The following is a 16613-nucleotide window of genomic DNA, read 5'->3' as shown; positions in this document are numbered from 1 at the left end:
AGGTGGCAAATTTAGCCCTGTGGCTCACTGTCAGCATGTCGACAATAAACAAATCATCACAGACGTACACAGAGACTAAAAGAGCTATCCTGTCATGTCGGTTTAAAAAAAAGTCCAGCACAGCTTTATGCATTCCCCTCCCGGCTTTCTTTCTTCTACCCGTCCATCTAGAGCCACCCCTCTAACGTGGCCTAACACATTCTGTCAGCAGCTCCACAGGTGAGCCAGTCTCAGCTCACGGCGCTGTCTCACACCACAGAGAGTGACGCCGGTGCTCGCCTATCTTCCTCCGACTCCCTCACCTCCTTCCCCTCGTCTTTCTAATCCTCCACACTGCGTTGCCATACTTTCCTTCTGTCTACGGCTCCCTCCTGTCCCTCCTCATCTGATCACACAGATGCACCCAGGGCCACTGCTGGGACTTCCTCGCTTTCAGGCAAAATGTGACGCCGGGCCCGTTGCCTCATGGCTCCGGCCCCCTCCCCCCACTCTACCCTACACCACCCTTCTCCAGGCTTTGGAGGTCCTCTTGTAGTAACCCCACCTTCCGGCCAGTTAGACCGCTCAGCACAGTCCACTGATTCTTGGCCACGCCAAGGTACACCAGTCAAAATGTAATTTTCTGCAAGATTACACATGATAATGACTCGCTTTGGAGGGTCGCCATAAATGATGACTTCCAATTATAGATGCATAACTATCGATCTGCACACACACACAGTGGGAGAGGGGAGAGGAGGCACGGTGCTGTAGAGATGTACAGTAATGTTATGTTTACTGACATCTTTCCTGATGCTGCACACACACACAAACACACACTGCTGCAGACAGACTGACTATCTGAACAACTGCTGAACTGCTTACAAAGTCCTACATCAGCTGGAGAGCGAGTATCGACGGGAGCCAATAAAAAGCCTGAGAGATGAGTTCACCTGGGAGCATAGTAGACCTCCACCTGGACACACACACACACAGAGACAAATATATGATGCACACCTCTGTTTCCATTCCAACAGCGCACTGGGCTGTTTCTAAGCAGACAAGGAACAAAAACATATTTGCTGCAATTAAAAGAAGCCTGCGTCTACTTCCTCCCAGTCGCTCGTCTCGTTGCCTTTGCTCAGTACTCACTGTCAGGTTCATCCACTGGCTGGATGGCTGGTCCTCCGCTCTACAGCTGCAGTCAGTCAGTCAGTCTCAAGGACAAACGCTCCAGCTCTCCTCGCCTCCGGTCTCTGTAGCTCAGCGATGCAGCAGCGTGAACACACACACTCACACACACACACTCCCCTCTCCCTCTCTTTCTCCTCTCTGATCCAGTGCTGAGTTTACCTACCTGCCCAGCTCGCTCGCAGGGGAGTCCTAAGAGAGTGTGTCAGACAGAAAGTGCGTCCAAGAGGAGGGGTGAGGAGGGGGGTAAGCAGGCGGTGGGGGACACAGCCAGCGTTCCCCTTATATGCAGAGGGAGGTGGCGAGTAGAGGGGAGGGTGGAGGACACACAGCACTCCTGTATTCCCATAGATACAGAGGAGGGATTTCTATTGCAGCCTTGCAAAGATGGGAGAGAAAAGAGGGAGGGAGGGAGACAGAGAGGGGAGAGCATCATATTTCAGCGATGTTGAGTCAGCATGTGAATGTGATGCATGTGTTGATAGAGTTTGAAATATTCAGAGGGCACGTTCTTACGGGAAGTTCTGCTTTAAAGCTCTCTCCCGAAAGGAGCTGCGAGCAGGTTTGTGCAGAAAGTTCTGGTTGTGGTTTGTGTTCAGTCGGCGGACGTCATGGTTGGGATGGTTGATGCACAGCCATGAACCGGCTTCATTCAGACTGGACTAAAATATATTTTTCAACAGGTTTGATTTTAGTCAGATTTCAGCTTGAAACTCAGTTCAAACAATAACATATGTTCCTGGTAGCAGCTGCTGAGTTCTTTTCAAATATCCAGCAGACACGGATGAAAATGTTTGCAATAGAATTGGCTGATTTTAGCTTATTTTATCTTGGGATGCACGATGTTGGATTTCGCCACAATGTGCCGATATTTTCTACCTCTTTTTGGCCGATTGCTGATGCCGATATATGCACATCCATTTTTCCACCTAATTGCAGAGAACATCAAGTCAGTTGGAATTAACATTTTGTGCTGACTGCAACTGGTCCACCGGCAGTTGCAGTCACAAAATGCAAGGCTTTTCAAAATTTACACATTCACTAGGCAAAAGAAAACTACTGCTGACAGGCTTTTTCACCAGTGCCTGTCTCCCTTTGTTCACAAATTGGTCGTGATGATGGGCATTTAAATTTGTAGTGTTGAGGGAATGTGATGTGGCTCCTCCTCACATGGCCAACGCTGAGCAAAGGCTGATCAAATAGCCCTTTGCTATCTGTTTGACACTTCAAAAAATCTCTGGATTATTGGTGCATTGGCGCAAACGCTGGTCAACAAGAAAGAAGACACTGCAATACAGAAGTGCTAAATAAAGCTACATTTAAAGTTACTTATAATCATGGCTCTCTGCAAAGGTGATAGCACCTCTGAAGATCAAAAATGTACACATTATGTGTTTGTTTAATCTGTATGAACGCCAAAGTGTAAAAATGGCAAGTTGTGGCATTACAGGGGGCTGTTTGCCTGGCTATTTCCTGTAGTCACTGACAGGCTGCCAGGCAAGCAGTGCAGCCTCCAGGAAGTAACTGTGCCTGGCCAAGACATTTATCCATCACATAACCTGCAAATTTTCCTTCGGACACTTCACAGCTTTCATACGGATTAAACAAAGAAGATACTGTGTAACACGTCAATTAGAGAACTTTAAAAGGTGCTTTTAACTCTTCTCTTTCAGTTGTGATAATAACATGGGCTTGAAAAGTGCAGCATCGACGAGGCTCTAGTCAAAATGAACTGTCTTCCGATTTGGTTTAATGCTTGGGGATGGGACCTGTCTCATAGGACAATGACTACCACATAGTTTAGGCATTCTCTGAGTTTAATATTTGTTTCTGTCACCGACGGCTCATCTCACGCCTCCCTGAACAGGCCGGGGTAAAAGACCATCCATCTGGAGCTCAGTGGTTACAACAACACAGTAAAGGAAACAAACATTTTTACAGTACAACTTCCTGCAGTTTTTTTTTTTTTTTTTTTTTTTAATCATTAATGTCTGTTTTCCCCAAGTCCTTAATCCCTTTACCTAATTTTAAAATGATTTCACATCTGAATTCAGGACAATATATGGCTGCAGGTAAGATATATTGCCCAATAGCCTAAATAAACACATGAAACAATATCACAACTTAGTAAACGACAATGGGTCTAAAACTTTTTTTTAAGTGATTAAATTTCCACTATTGTTTTATTTTTTTATCATAGTTATGTAGTTTAAGGCCCTGCACTGTCACACAGGCATTTTCACTTCTGTCTGATTAGACCTCAGGTCTACACTCACCCTCAGTCCTGAAAAAAGGTCCAATCAGGCGAATTTCATGAAAACACCTGAGAACGAATGGTACTTAAGACCTTTATATGTAAATTATGACAGCAATAAAATTCTGAAAACACTGAAATGAGCTGAATCTGCTGATTTCCTCTCCTTCAGAATTTCCAAACCTGCACGCAAAAGTTTGTTTTTGAACAGATAAAAACATTGTGATGACATGAATTCTTCCATTAAATGAACAATAAAAAGGATATTCCAACACACATCCACACAGCGTACCCTCACTTCATGACATTAAAAAGAAACCGAAAATTAATCTTGACCTATGGGCTACTAGTATAGTCTTTTCTTGTGCAATATCAGAAGAAACCATTCATCATTACTTCACTAATCAATAGCGACCGCGGGGGGGGGGGCACCATCATCATCATCTGCACGCTCAGTATATGGTCAAAATTACCCCAATATTCTTGCCTGTGATGACGGCATCTGAGGTAACGGGGCTGAGGCAGCATGCCAGCTTAACACACTAACAATGAGGCTTCAGTGTCATTTATATTCTCCAACAAGGAGTTTCTTGAGAGGACGTCTTTGTTTGCTAGACATCTTTTCTCCAGTTCAGTTTCAGTCATTCATGTTCACCGGTCAGTCTCTCCATTTGTGGGAACAGTCTGTGTGGATATCCCAGGCTTCTCCAAGTTTCCCCAATATGGGAAAGTTTCTCTTTCATCACAAACTCTGTTGCTAGGACAAGCCTCATTCCTTCCTGTCTTATGACTCACATTCCTGGATTATTCTGGACCGTTTTCTTTTTTTTTTTTTAATTGTTCATCACACTGAGCAGCATCTGATCTCCTTCACTCCTTGTAGGTCTTGGGGCGTCTCTTGTCCCAGTCTGCTCCAGGTTCAGGATGCATAAAGCAGGTGTTCAGTTGAAACCTAGACCTGTGCCTTTGGGTCTCTGTGTGGCCCGGATGGGCTCTGTCATGCCCCTGCCTTCTGGACCCAGGCCCATCCCCGGGCTCCAGCCCATGCTCTGCAGCATGCGGCTCCCCACGTTGGTGTCTGGGATGGGAGGCGCGGTCTCCCCGACCAATCCTGAAACGAGAGGTCACGGGTTTAAAAAGACGGAGAGCTCAACAGCCTGTGTGTAAGTCTACTAGCCTGTTAAAACAAATAGCTGTTTATAGTTAATGTTGGTTTGCACCCAGCTGAGAGCTCGGTGCTTATTCACCAAGGGTAGACAAAATAATGTAAACGCCTCATCTTAAAACAACCTTTCATTGAAGCAATTCAATCACATTTGCAAACAGTGTCACAAAGGTGGCTCATGACAGGCTAAAGGCTAATTAGCAGTTATTGTCAACTATAAGAACTGAAAAGCCGCTCTTTGATACGTGAGCTTTGCAAGCAATTCATAGTTTCGAAAAAGCAAATTCCACTAAGTTCAGCAATCATAAATCTGTCAAATATGTAAAATATGTCACAATAGCAAATGCCAATTATACATGAAAAAACAGGAACATAGGAGCCATATACAGAGATTATCTTGCACGCAACATATCAACCTAATAAAACCCACCTATCAAGTAGTTTGTTTCGTCTTTTTGTACATTATTTTAAATGGGATGTGTCTGGGTTTAAGGCAGTTTGTCGGACAAAAACAAGCAATCTGAAGACACCATCTTTGGTTCTAGGAACGTGTGATGGCCTTGTTTTTGATGTTAATAGATTAACTGCTCGTGAAAAGAGTGAGTTAGTTGCAGGTCTAGCAGCGCTGTTTCATAGTTAAAATGCTTCTTCTCATCTCGTCTACAGCGGTACCGCCTCTATATAAACATCTGTGAAACTTATTGCACTGAAGGCTCTCCTCCAGTGACATCACTACTCCATTAAAATTCTTAAGCTACATCTAAGTAATGTAATCATGTAATCGACTTAGCCACATTTCCAGCCATGTAGCCCAGCCACGCCTGTCTCGAGCGGACAGTGGTCATTTTGTCCTCGCCCTTCCTGGAAGTTCACGGTCCAAACACACAGAACGGCCTGTTACCCTTTTTAATCCCGTCTTTATTTGTATGAAGCACAGGGCAAATCCGCCGCTCATTTACACACGACTGTTGAGTCCCAGGTGGGTTCGAGCCAAATTGTCAGGATGTGAGTTTGGCGGGCCCTCGCCGCCACCCTGCTGGGAGGTCGGCACCTGCTGTCTGTGAGCACTGCACCTGTGTCTGGAGCAGGTATCAAATGTGCCTGATATTTGCGACGCATCGCTGATTGTGTCACTTTGGACCAAATGTTATGTCTATAAAAAAAAGTTAAAGAATAGATTTCACTGTTTAGTTTAGCTCTTTCTCTCTTCAGTTTTCAGCGAAAACTAATATTTGTTTGTAAGGATTTGCCGGTTTTGGCATCAATTATAATGGGAGTTTGACCTAACAGCATTAGGCTTTGCTACCTTCCCCTTCCTCCTCCAAAAGCATTAACTTGCCCAGAGGTAAAGAGAGTGGTTTTGGGTGGTGGGGAGGGGTGGGGGGGGTACACAAGTGTTACTGGCTAAGAGCTAATCCAGTATCTCTGCTCTGACAGCATGACTAGCCAGCTGACTCTTGTCCAACAAAGCTTAGGAGGAAAGGGGGTTAAGAGCTAAAGCAGGGCTTAATAGTGAGAGAGGAGGAGAGCAGGAGAGCAATATGAAGGATGAGGGACTCCCTTTCCTCAATTAATTCTTTTAAAAATGTGTAGTGAAAGCCTCACTTTTCATCCTTTTACTGTTTACATCAGTGTATGTGCCAGACGGACGGCAATGAGGAAAGCAGGCTGGTGAACATACTGAGCTCGACCACGAGGGGCAGGAAAACAAGTGAGAAAGTGAGAGCCAAAAATAAAGTAAAAGGGCCAGTTGGTAAAAAGTGCCAGATGGTGTGTGAGGTGTAGCTAGGTGTGCATCCAATACCTGAGGGGGCGGCGGAACCGAGGGGGGCTGCTTTTCGCCTCCGCTTGACATCCCCCGTACACAGAGAGCCGAGGTGCCCGCTGGTCTGCCTGCAGAACCAGCCCAGCAAGACAAAAATATGGCAGCATTAGTTTTACTTCAACTAACACTACAGAAAGTATCCTTATTCATTTGAAAATACCATTAAACACTGTGAGGCAGCAGGGACAAAAGGTAAAAAAGGAAATGAATCCGAGCGCTGCTCATAAATCACCGGTGTTTTAAGTTCAACTGTTGTTCTCACCTGCTGGCTGTTTTTACTGAGCAGCTTCTCCGATGCCCTCTGTCTGCCCGTGGGTCCCAATGCAACTGAAGCAGCGGCGAGGGAAAGAAGAGGAGAAACAAAGGTTAATGTTCAAGCAGTTAGCAAGTAGGTCAAGAAATAACACAGCGCTAGTGTCTTTATTAACACCAACAACACAGAGTCTTTGTGATAGATCAAAATCTTTAACTCTGCATTTTAAGCAGCTTGAAAGGGAAAAAGAAGGAATAAAGAAACGTGGCTCACCTGTCCGTGCTCTCTCCTCGTTCCAGAGCTAAACCAAGGCCTGTCGGAGATATTATATTGTCACTCAGGGCCTCAAATTGCCACCAAGGCAGCGTTCCACAGACAGAAAGCAGACTGCTATTCATCACTTCTTTCCAAAAGTGAATTGTTGGCCCAGAAACCCAAGAAGCTCTTTAGACTTCAACTTGGGAACATTACTTGCATTTGGACTGCAGGAACTTAGAGTTAATACGTTCCATTGATTAGTCTGCTACAACTGTGAAAAATGTGCACCAGTAATATAAAAATGATTACATCAATATTACTACAAAACTTCTTACAAGACTCCCTGTCACATGTCTATGCTGGGATGTGTGTTCCAGTTTTTTATTGTATATTGTGTTAATACTAATTTAAGGCAATTTTGTTGTATCTAACCCTGCTGGCTGCTAGACAATAAAATCTTTATTTAATGTCTTTCAATTTCTATCTCTTTATTTGTATAGTGGGTTAGAGTGCAATCATAAGAGCTGATTAATAGAAAAATATATAAACAATATAAACAAGAAAATGCAAAGAAAAAACAGATTAACAAAACTCATTTTTGTTTTTTTTTAACATGGGGACTCACTCATGGGAGTCCTGGCTTTGTCTGCCCAGTCTGTCGTTGAAGCCTTGGCTGGAGCTGCCCTGCAGCCCCGCCTCAGACGCCTGCTGGTTTCCATGGAGACGACTCAGCCGGGCCTGGAACCCTGACAAACACAGCACGGGTTCGTTAGCAATACAACTCAGGACATAATTAGTGAAACAACAAGATTAGTTTGATCATTTTAACGTACAAATGCAACAAACAGTTCATGTTGGACTGACTGAGCTCAGTATGTCCCACCAAAGTCGATGGGATGCAACACAGGGAGGGGTCCTTTAAGATGTCAGTAAGTGAGAGAAAGGAAGCTTTAATTAATCAGAGGCACAGGATTGCTCATAAGCCTGCTTACTTTACATCTCAGAGCTCAGCCCACTGAAGATGGACTATATTCTGTGAGACACTGGGATATTTATGAAAAACATTATATTATATATACACAGATAAAATTATTTTTTCCTATTTATACTGCAAGCTAAGCAACAGGTAGGAGATTTCACTCCCTATGTTTACAACAGGGATAACAATAGTAGCCATACTGTAGAGTTGCCTTGATTTTTGTTTGTGTGAAATGTCTGCCTCCTACTGGTGATCAGTGACACTGCAACAACATTGTAAAATGTACCCATCTGTACATTTCCATTGGCCTCCAAATCCTTATGGTTATATTGTAAAATCTCACCCTATATACTCACGTTTCATCATGTATTTAATTTACATTTTTTTGCATGTTTTCAGCCTACCTCTCTGAGCTCCAGGGCTCATTAGGGGGAAGGATCCAGTGAGAATGCTGTTGAAGACAGGGTCGGCTAGGTCCAGCTCCTCTGAACCCGTCTCCCTCTCCCACCAGGGAACCACTCCTGCTATCCCACATGCCCCTCCAGGCCCTGAACCGGAGCCCGGATCACCCTCATAGAACCAGTCGCTCTGCTCATCATCACCTGGAAGAGAGGTCAAAAATGAGACCCCATCAGCAACTCATCTTTAGAATCTCAATGGTTTTCCACTGTTTCAGTGACGTGTTGATATATTCCACCAAATGTATAATTAACAGGTGTTCTGCTTCTGTTCTCCTGATCTTCTTTTGAGTCTAACCAACAATATTAAACATGTGTACCTTGCCTCCCCTCGTCATTGGTGTAGAGGCCTCCGTCACTGCTGTTACTGACACTGCTGGTCTCACTGAAAAAGAAGTAGATAGAAATAGATCAAAACACTTTCATCCAGCCGATTACTGTCTACACAAAGAAACACTAGCTAGCTGACACACTGTGGGGTTATATTAATATTAGCGCTAATAAGTTACCTAAGTTTCAGTATTAATACAAAAATGAAAGTTTTTTGATACCAATAAACACGTTTTTCTGCAGACATAAGAACATTTAAGATCAATAAGTAAACAAAGTGATGAAACAGAGCATAAATTCTATGCCTGCTTTTGTTATTTGACCTGTTTCTGATATTCAGTGCAATAGACACATTTACGTCAAAACAACGTTTGATACCCAACTCTACACAGAGTTCTTCCTTACCTCTTGGCCTACAGCGTCACACATACACACATAAATACAATACACAGAAGAAGATGCAGAGAAGTTGCAACTTCTGGAAACACAAGGCATAAAAAAAACAAAAGTCAAAACACTAACCACCTGTCACTCATGTCCTCATCCGATCCCTTCTGCTCCTCCAACTCCATCTTGTCCTTGGACCCTTCCATTGGAGAAGAGATGGGGTCCTCACTCTCCACCACCACCCCTTCATCTGCAGCCTCCATTCCCAGCCTGTGGGTGGCCAGTTTCCTCTTTTTCACCCTGTTCTTCCCTCCCCCTGGCCCGACCAGTCCTACTCCACAGAGCTCCATGGCACCCCTGCCCTCACCCTGTCTCTGTGGCCTGCCGCCAACACGTGCTTTGGGTACAGGTGGGGGTCCTAGCATGATGGATGAGGGAGGTTCCGGTTCCACAGGTGGGTCTACAGCCATACGCTTGACCTTTCGTCTCCGTCTAAGGCTGCGGGTGCCCTCTGCGGAGCCCAGGACGCCCAAATCGTCCGGCCAAAGCGGCCGCTTGCTTCGGCCCGTGTCAGCTGCTAGGAGGGTACGCCGTTTGGGGCCAAGTTGTTCATCGGAGTCGCTGTTGTCACGGGCATGGCTGTTGGCAGCAGAGACACCCCCTGTACCGGCACGGTAGTCCTGCATGAAAGGTCATTGTGGTAAATATCAGACTTGGATGCTAAATTTAGAAACTTGAACAAACTTGAGGATCTTAATTAGGCCAAAGCAATATTTCAGTGAGGTCAAATTTATTTAACACTGACAAATTTAAACAGGATGGTATCAAGGAAACTTTAAATGTGTTGGGCCAAAACACATATATGAGATATATTTAACTGTCTCTTAAACTGCATGAAATCTATACTAAGTGGGCAGTCTCAACTTTATTTGGAGACCAGTAGACTACAGTTACCAAACTTACTGCTCTTCCATCAGTGTAGAACATCTATTAAAATGTAGCGAGCAAGCTGTGTGAGTATAAACACAACAGCCTGGTTCCAGATCTCTGAATTATTGGCCAAACAATCCAATTCAATTTCCGTCAATAACATTTCAGAGGTGTACTATAAATCCTCCCCTCTTGCTTCAGCTAATAATGACATACTCTGTTGCAAATCTTACATTTATTTGCACTCTTAACACAGTAAGCGAGAAATTCCTGGATATCTTGGGATAGTCTTATGTGTCATGCTCAAGAACCTTTCAGTCTGTGTAACTGCCAAATCATTCTCCATCTTCTCTTCCCACCTCACCTTGTGTTCTTCCACACTGGACTCTGAGCCTTCGCTGAGGTGTCCTGTCTCCCACGGCGGGTGCGGGTTGTCGGAGCGCCGCTTCCTACCCCTCCGCTTCCGAGCCTGCCTCTTCAGCAGACAGCCCACGGCCAGTGCGTGGTCTCCTCCATCACCAAAACCACCACGCGCAGCTTGCTCAGAGCTCTCCTCCAGCGCTGACACCAGGTCATGGACCAGCTCGTCCATCGTCCGGCGAAAGTGCCTGAAGTGGAGGAGAACAAGAGGGATACTAGTTTACACATTGTTATATACCTGGACACAAATCATTTAAGAACGCAACTTGTGTTTTTATTGGAGCTGTCAGCAGTTTATGCTGGACAGGCATGGGTGCTACTGGGACACTTACAGGCATAGCAGGCTGTAGGGACAGTGTGTGTGTGTGTGTGTGTGTGTGTGTGTGTGTGTGTGTGTGTAGGCATGAATTGTAAAAGGCCATTGCTAAAGGAAGCGACGACAAGCATGGGGCCATCATTGTTTTACAGATCTAAATCCAAGCCCCGGAGCATTACCTAACCATCTTAACTATAGCTGTTTAGGTGGCTAACTGACATCAATGTTATCGTATCGTAAGTATGAGCAGCTACGAAACTCACATAAGCCTATTATCCACATTATACTCATGAAGTTCTCACTTTTCTTCGAGCAAAGCTGGACGCAGTTCCGATAAGTTCGTTGCAACTTAATACTTACGCTTATAAATCCTCAGAGGTCTGACTTAAGAGCCTGCGATGTGGTTTGCAAACTCCCCTGAAATTAGCATTACTCTGCTTTAGTTAGCTGTCTGTTTTAGTTGTTATTAGCTTCGAGAGCTAACGTTTTCTTGCTAGCTAGCTAAATCAACTACAACAAACGCCGAAGTATCACTAAACAGCTAACTGCCGTTAAGTACCATCACTCGTAGTTTCAAATATTGCTAATTAGTACGACTGTCGCCGGGAAATACTCAATAAAGAAAAAAATGATATTCATGTTAGCTTTGCAGCTAGCCAGTGAGCATAGTTAGCTTTAGCTCTCTAGCCGGCTGGCTGACTCACGAAAGTGGAGTGGACGTGAACAATATGTTACGTCTCAGTGATTTCAAAGACCACCTACCAGCCGGTTCCCGCTTTGCCGATGGTTTTTAGATTAGCTGCACGGAACATTAAAGCCGCCAAATGCCAGATACCTTTAACCAGAAACAACGGACAACCATATAGACACCGCAGGCACCATCCTGACACAAAAGCTAACGATCAGCTAGCTGGATCAATATGCGACAACAGGAGGACACCGTGAAAGCAGCAAGGGGTTTTATGCTGCCTTCACATGCTGCAGAAAATAAGGAAATATCACAATGACACGAGAGACCAGCAGTATTGCCAAATATTATTCAGAAGAATCATGTTTTTCCCCTTTTTCTGTCTAATGTCGCGGTTACCATTATTTGGTACACATCATACAGGAGTTGTTTGTCTTCTAACACTATGTACTATGTAATAACGTTTGAGAAAATAAATGTCATGCGTTCAGCCATTTACAAAAAAAGTGCGAATTATGTGCATCTTTGTTTCTAGACACCACTTAGGTTTCATTTACTACCAAAGGCAAATCAAGTGTAACAATTTTACACAACCGAGGAATGTAGTTGGAAGTCGGAGCTTGAATATAGCAAGTGAACGCAACTAGGCCCTCAATTCTAAGTCAACGTGTATTTGCACGTTTTGACCCCTGGAGGGCAGCGTAGTCTTTTATTGAAAAGGCTTAACGTGTGTAGTGGGCCATGCCATGGTTACAAGCAGCTGACTTATCAAACATATGGTCACCGGTTCAAATCATTTGTGACTCCAGTGTCATATTAATTACAGTGGTCACTGGAAGAGTCACTGAGACTTGGAGTTCACCCCATGCGACAGGTGTTTGGCTCCCGTCTGAATATCAGTGACGGCACTGCTGTGGTCGATATGGGGTCAACGGCAATGACAGGTGTCACAGTCTCTGTGTTAACTAATGAAAGAAATTTACACACTGAAAAAAGCTGCCAGGCACACATTAGGCAGGGGAGCTCTGTGCCGAGTTGATTAGTCGTCTGACTGGTGTGAGATTGCGTGTCACAAAATCCACTTAGCCCAACATTCTGATAAACAATCCCAGCAGGTGACCCCCACCCAAATGCCAAAGAAGTCAGAGGGTCTGGTGGAGGATGACCAGTCTGGGCCCGTCTCAGGTTTCTAACCAGGGGGCCCAGGTAAATTTAGTAAGACGCCGTCTACTCGTACCCGGCAGTCAGACACACATGCTCACAGAGTGAAGACACAACTTCTAGACTGGACCCGAACTTGTGGAGCTTTATTCACACACATCTTCTTAGACCAGAGATCTGCAGCCGGGATCAAACACATTATGGAATCATGATATCAGCAGAGGATGATGAAGAGTTAGATGAGGCTGTTGAGCACTATGCCACTGACACCACCTGGAGCTGGGTAAAGTGATTTATAAATCATCTGCATGTGTGGAAGAAAAAACCCAAAGCATGAATTATGGGTAAAAGAGAGTATATGCCGATGAACACGATCAGTGGAGGTAAAGGAGAGAAGGTGAAGGATGATGCTTTTACGTGCATCTAGTTTATAGCAGGAATACACACACAGGAAAAACAGCATGTGGGGATACATTTGTATCACAGCAGAGCAGGACTAAAGGCTTAATTTAATATCATTCAAAATTATGTTCAGTTTTTATTAAATCTGAACTTAAACAAAATCTCGGAAATGTTTTAAAGTAACATGTCCCATGGCTGGTTCTTTGGACAGCAGAGACAGACCAGCGGTGTGCGTGGCAATAATCCCCCCCCCGTAAGACGATCTGCTCCCACTGCAGCTCGGATCGAGAGGAGGAAGTAAAAGGAGTGCGAGGGGGTAACAAGTGGGGCCAGTGGGTGAAGCAGGGTGGAGGGATAGCCTGATGGGTCAGGTGATCTTGTCACCGCTTCTGTGGCTTTCTGAGATGTGGTTATTTGGTAAGAAGGGATTCCACCTTGGGAGAAAACAACCGTGTGTCATACAGAATGACAGCTTGCAACACAGACGCACTGGGTGAGGTAAAAGTTAGGATTAGATATCTATGGCACTTGTTTACACATCTGAATTCGTCATCTGGATGCTTGTATTTCCTGTTCAAATACCCCCGTTGTTAAATCTTGAGTTCAAAAAGAATGTCCGACTCATTCTCTCCTCCTTTTACAGTCATTAGTTTCTCGCTGACTAAGGCCAAAGAGTTTTTCATTTTAATCGCTGCATCACAGTTTTGCCAGTTCCAGCTAATGTTTCCGTCAGGTCTCATGACTCTCAGGCCAGCATAGCCTGAGCCAATCAGAGGCCTCGACATCAACCAAGTGTGAAGAAAAGATTATGCAATGAGTCTGTTAAAGCACCGTGCCCTTGCTGAGTCAACTGAAATGACATCTAAACAGAATGACTAGCACTTGCACATGTTTTCTGTGGTTTGAGAGGATTTGTGAGGACTTTGTCGTGTTTGTGGTGCAAACATTTTAACCTGGAAATAGGCGATGAATGAGAAGCCCTGGTTATTAAAAAAAATGTGAGTTTGACAGTGTGTTTGTGCAAAGACGCAGATTTTTTTTCTCTCCCTCCCAGATTTAGAATAACATCCTTATAGCTCACATTACTATTTTTGGCAGGCCTATGAATGTAGGGTAAACAAACTGTTGCCCTACTTCAATGTGGTTGGTGTACAGGAAGCAATCAGGTCACAGCTACGAACACCTCCAAAGATGCAATTGGCTGAACTGAGTGTGAGACCCCACCAGCCAAGCAGAGAGGGTGAATTTTGGGTGCAACGCTAGATACAGTCAACCTACAGGTGCCAAATTAGGCCCACTGCAATTCTGTGTGAATCCACATGATAGAAACAACTTTAAGGCCTTTTGACAACGCAAGCAAATAAAAAAAACTGCTTGTGTTATTACTCTGTTGATAACTGCTGCTGAGTGGCTTAGTGAGATGGCCACATGTCAACTTGTTTGTTGTAGCCTGATACTGACCATACATGTTAAAAATGAAAATGCTATCATGTGCTTATTGGTGTCCAGAGTACATCGGCTGAGTTCAGCTCTTCCTGGCAAAGCATCTCGTTCTTAGAAACGTGTCTCCGGGCAGCTGAGTGGCTCATGTATCGTTGCAGAATCCAGTGACAGTGACATTATGAACTTTAAGACATTAAGGCAGCTGTGTGATGCGTTGCAGTGCCAGTATGGACTGACTACTGATGAGACATAATATTATGTGTCACGCCTAGTTAGGACAGGATTATTACTGTATTTGCTTTGTTATCAGGGTGGAGACATTTACTCCTGCTTTTTCTAGTAAATGCAAATGAAGCTAGGGTTGCGGGGCTAAAATCTTTCTCTGAGCTGTTTAGTTTAGTACAATGCAGCAAACGTGATGAAAACGCGGAGATCCACGTGGCACATTCTCAAAAGTGCAAATTATCACTTGCAGTGGCTTGAAACTGAACTGTAGGGGAGAAGAGCTTTCTCGCAAATATTTTGCAAGTACTTATATTTTCAATTTGCGATAAGGCAAAAATGCTCAGCATGACGGAGAAAAAGTCAAGAGGACATTTAATACATCACAGAGGAAGCCTCGGTTTAAATGAGGCTGATGAACATAACTGGAAACCAAGTGATTGTACTTTTTTACATAACTGGTTATGCAGTAAAAGGAACAACAGTTCCACCAATCTGTCTATTCATAGAAAAGCTTGGTGTTAGCTGAGGTTGGTGCAGGGTCAACAGTTTGACGAAGCAATGTTCCCTGAAAGCAAACGTACTGAAACTAAACATTCTCAGCCGGTAAGGTCGTAAACCACAGAACACACACACACACACACAGTCAGAGCAAGCACAAGATGAGACAGGAGCTCTGACATTGAACAGTGTGACATGCACTGCTTGCACGTCTTCTTTTATCTGATCGGTTTTATCTTTAACTGCATTGACTGAATTCACAACAGTGCCATCTGGCACGACGGCGTGAGCTCAGCAGGGCTGGTAGACTGTGATGGGAAAAACCCAGACAAAGATGTGCATTCTTCCTCTTCTGGTTCAGCCCAGAAAGTCTGCCGCAGAGTGCAGAAAAACAATTAGCTCCCGCCCGTGCACGTGCGCACACACACACACACACACACACATACACACACTCTGGACTGGCTTCTGTTGTGGAAGAGCTGCACGTGATACTGTTGTAGCCCATCGCCTATCAAATATTTGGGCTGGTGGAGGGAGGTCTTCCATGAACAGGGAGATATTTTACTGTCAAAATGTTGGCTGTGTTCCCACTTACACACATATACCTAAACACACACACACACACAAAGAGAGAGAGAGTAGTACACTCATTAGAGTGTATGGGCCTAAGCAGGGAAATCTATTTCGACATCAGGACTCTGTTATCATCTGGTAATCTGTGTTTGTAATTACTACTATACAGATGTTACACATGTTGGTTTGGTTCATGTTGAGTGTCAGCCACATCCTCCAGACACACAGTTTCGCTTGATGGTCTCAGGTTAAACTGCAAACATGGCATGTGCAGTCACGCTGGGCTGTGATTGGTCGGAAAGATCACCTCACTGCCTCAGACAAACGCTGACGTCGCCGCGGTGTTTCCCGCCGTCACAGCATCGCTGCTTCACACTGTTTCCTTCAGGACCCTTTAAACATCACAGCGGGGCCAAGTCGAGCCAGAATATGAGATTTAACCCACTGGTCGCGTGCAGTTTTCACATGAAACACATAAACATCTATAGTTTAGTGTTTTTAAACTATTAATCACTCATTCCACTCACTTTTAGAGTACTCTACTTAATGTTTAATGCGACCTAATAAAAGCAGTGTATATTTTGTGGTGTTAAGTGACGCTTAACGTAAAACAATAACGAATATTAGCCAGAAAACCGCCACCACTCTTGTCCGCTATAAAAGAAGCAAGCAGCTGCTATTTCGTTGCCACTGTGGCAGCTGAGGCGATGCGTTTGGCAACGCAGCAGCTGTGCGCTGATTGGTCAGCAGGCGGGTTTTCGCTGCGATGATGTCATCCGCTGACCAGGCCCCTCGAGGTAGAGAGAGAGAGAGCGCGAGAGAGGCAGTCGCGAGGACAGATGAGTATCGCGTTCACTTAAATAGCCTGTGTTATTGAC

The 16613-nt window shown here is 44.6% G+C and overlaps 2 protein-coding genes across 3 annotated transcripts in view; both read right to left on the bottom strand.

Annotated features, from left to right (window-relative positions):
* Positions 1–1253, bottom strand: part of LOC121621661 (estrogen-related receptor gamma-like) — a 28432-nt gene extending 27179 nt beyond the window's left edge. The window contains exon 1 of the mRNA XM_041958210.1: positions 1132–1253. The gene's annotated coding sequence lies outside the window, so the exon portion shown is untranslated. The remainder of the gene's footprint in view (positions 1–1131) is intronic.
* A 1841-nt stretch (positions 1254–3094) lies between these two features.
* Positions 3095–11659, bottom strand: gpatch2 (G patch domain containing 2). 2 transcript variants are annotated; one of them, XM_041958613.1, is made up of 10 exons: positions 11508–11659; positions 10374–10617; positions 9215–9759; positions 8683–8747; positions 8309–8506; positions 7551–7671; positions 6941–6980; positions 6677–6741; positions 6394–6482; positions 3095–4535 (listed from the first exon to the last, which is right to left on the bottom strand). In XM_041958613.1, the coding sequence occupies exons 1-10, from the start codon at positions 11555–11557 to the stop codon at positions 4366–4368; spliced, it is 1587 nt and encodes a 528-aa protein (XP_041814547.1). In that variant the 5' UTR covers positions 11558–11659; the 3' UTR covers positions 3095–4365. The 2 variants fall into 2 exon arrangements, with proteins under 2 accessions (XP_041814547.1, XP_041814549.1); XM_041958615.1 differs by having other exon boundaries at positions 9218–9759.
* Positions 11660–16613: the final 4954 nt, after the last annotated feature.

The sequence above is a fragment of the Chelmon rostratus genome, chromosome 18, assembly GCF_017976325.1.
Source record: "Chelmon rostratus isolate fCheRos1 chromosome 18, fCheRos1.pri, whole genome shotgun sequence".
NCBI lineage: Eukaryota > Metazoa > Chordata > Actinopteri > Chaetodontiformes > Chaetodontidae > Chelmon > Chelmon rostratus.
This window is presented reverse-complemented; position numbering and strand designations above follow the sequence as displayed.

Bases quoted from the DNA above. Each gene is read 5' to 3' on its own strand.
- gpatch2 (XM_041958613.1), bottom strand. From the start codon at position 11,557: ATGTTCCGTGCAGCTAATCTAAAAACCATCGGCAAAGCGGGAACCGGC. The intron at 9,760-10,373 runs GTGAGGTGGGAA...CCTTTCATGCAG, and splicing joins CCAGTGTGGAAGAACACAAG to GACTACCGTGCCGGTACAGG. The intron at 6,981-7,550 runs GTGAGTCCCCAT...TATCTCCGACAG, and splicing joins CAAAGCCAGGACTCCCATGA to GCCTTGGTTTAGCTCTGGAA.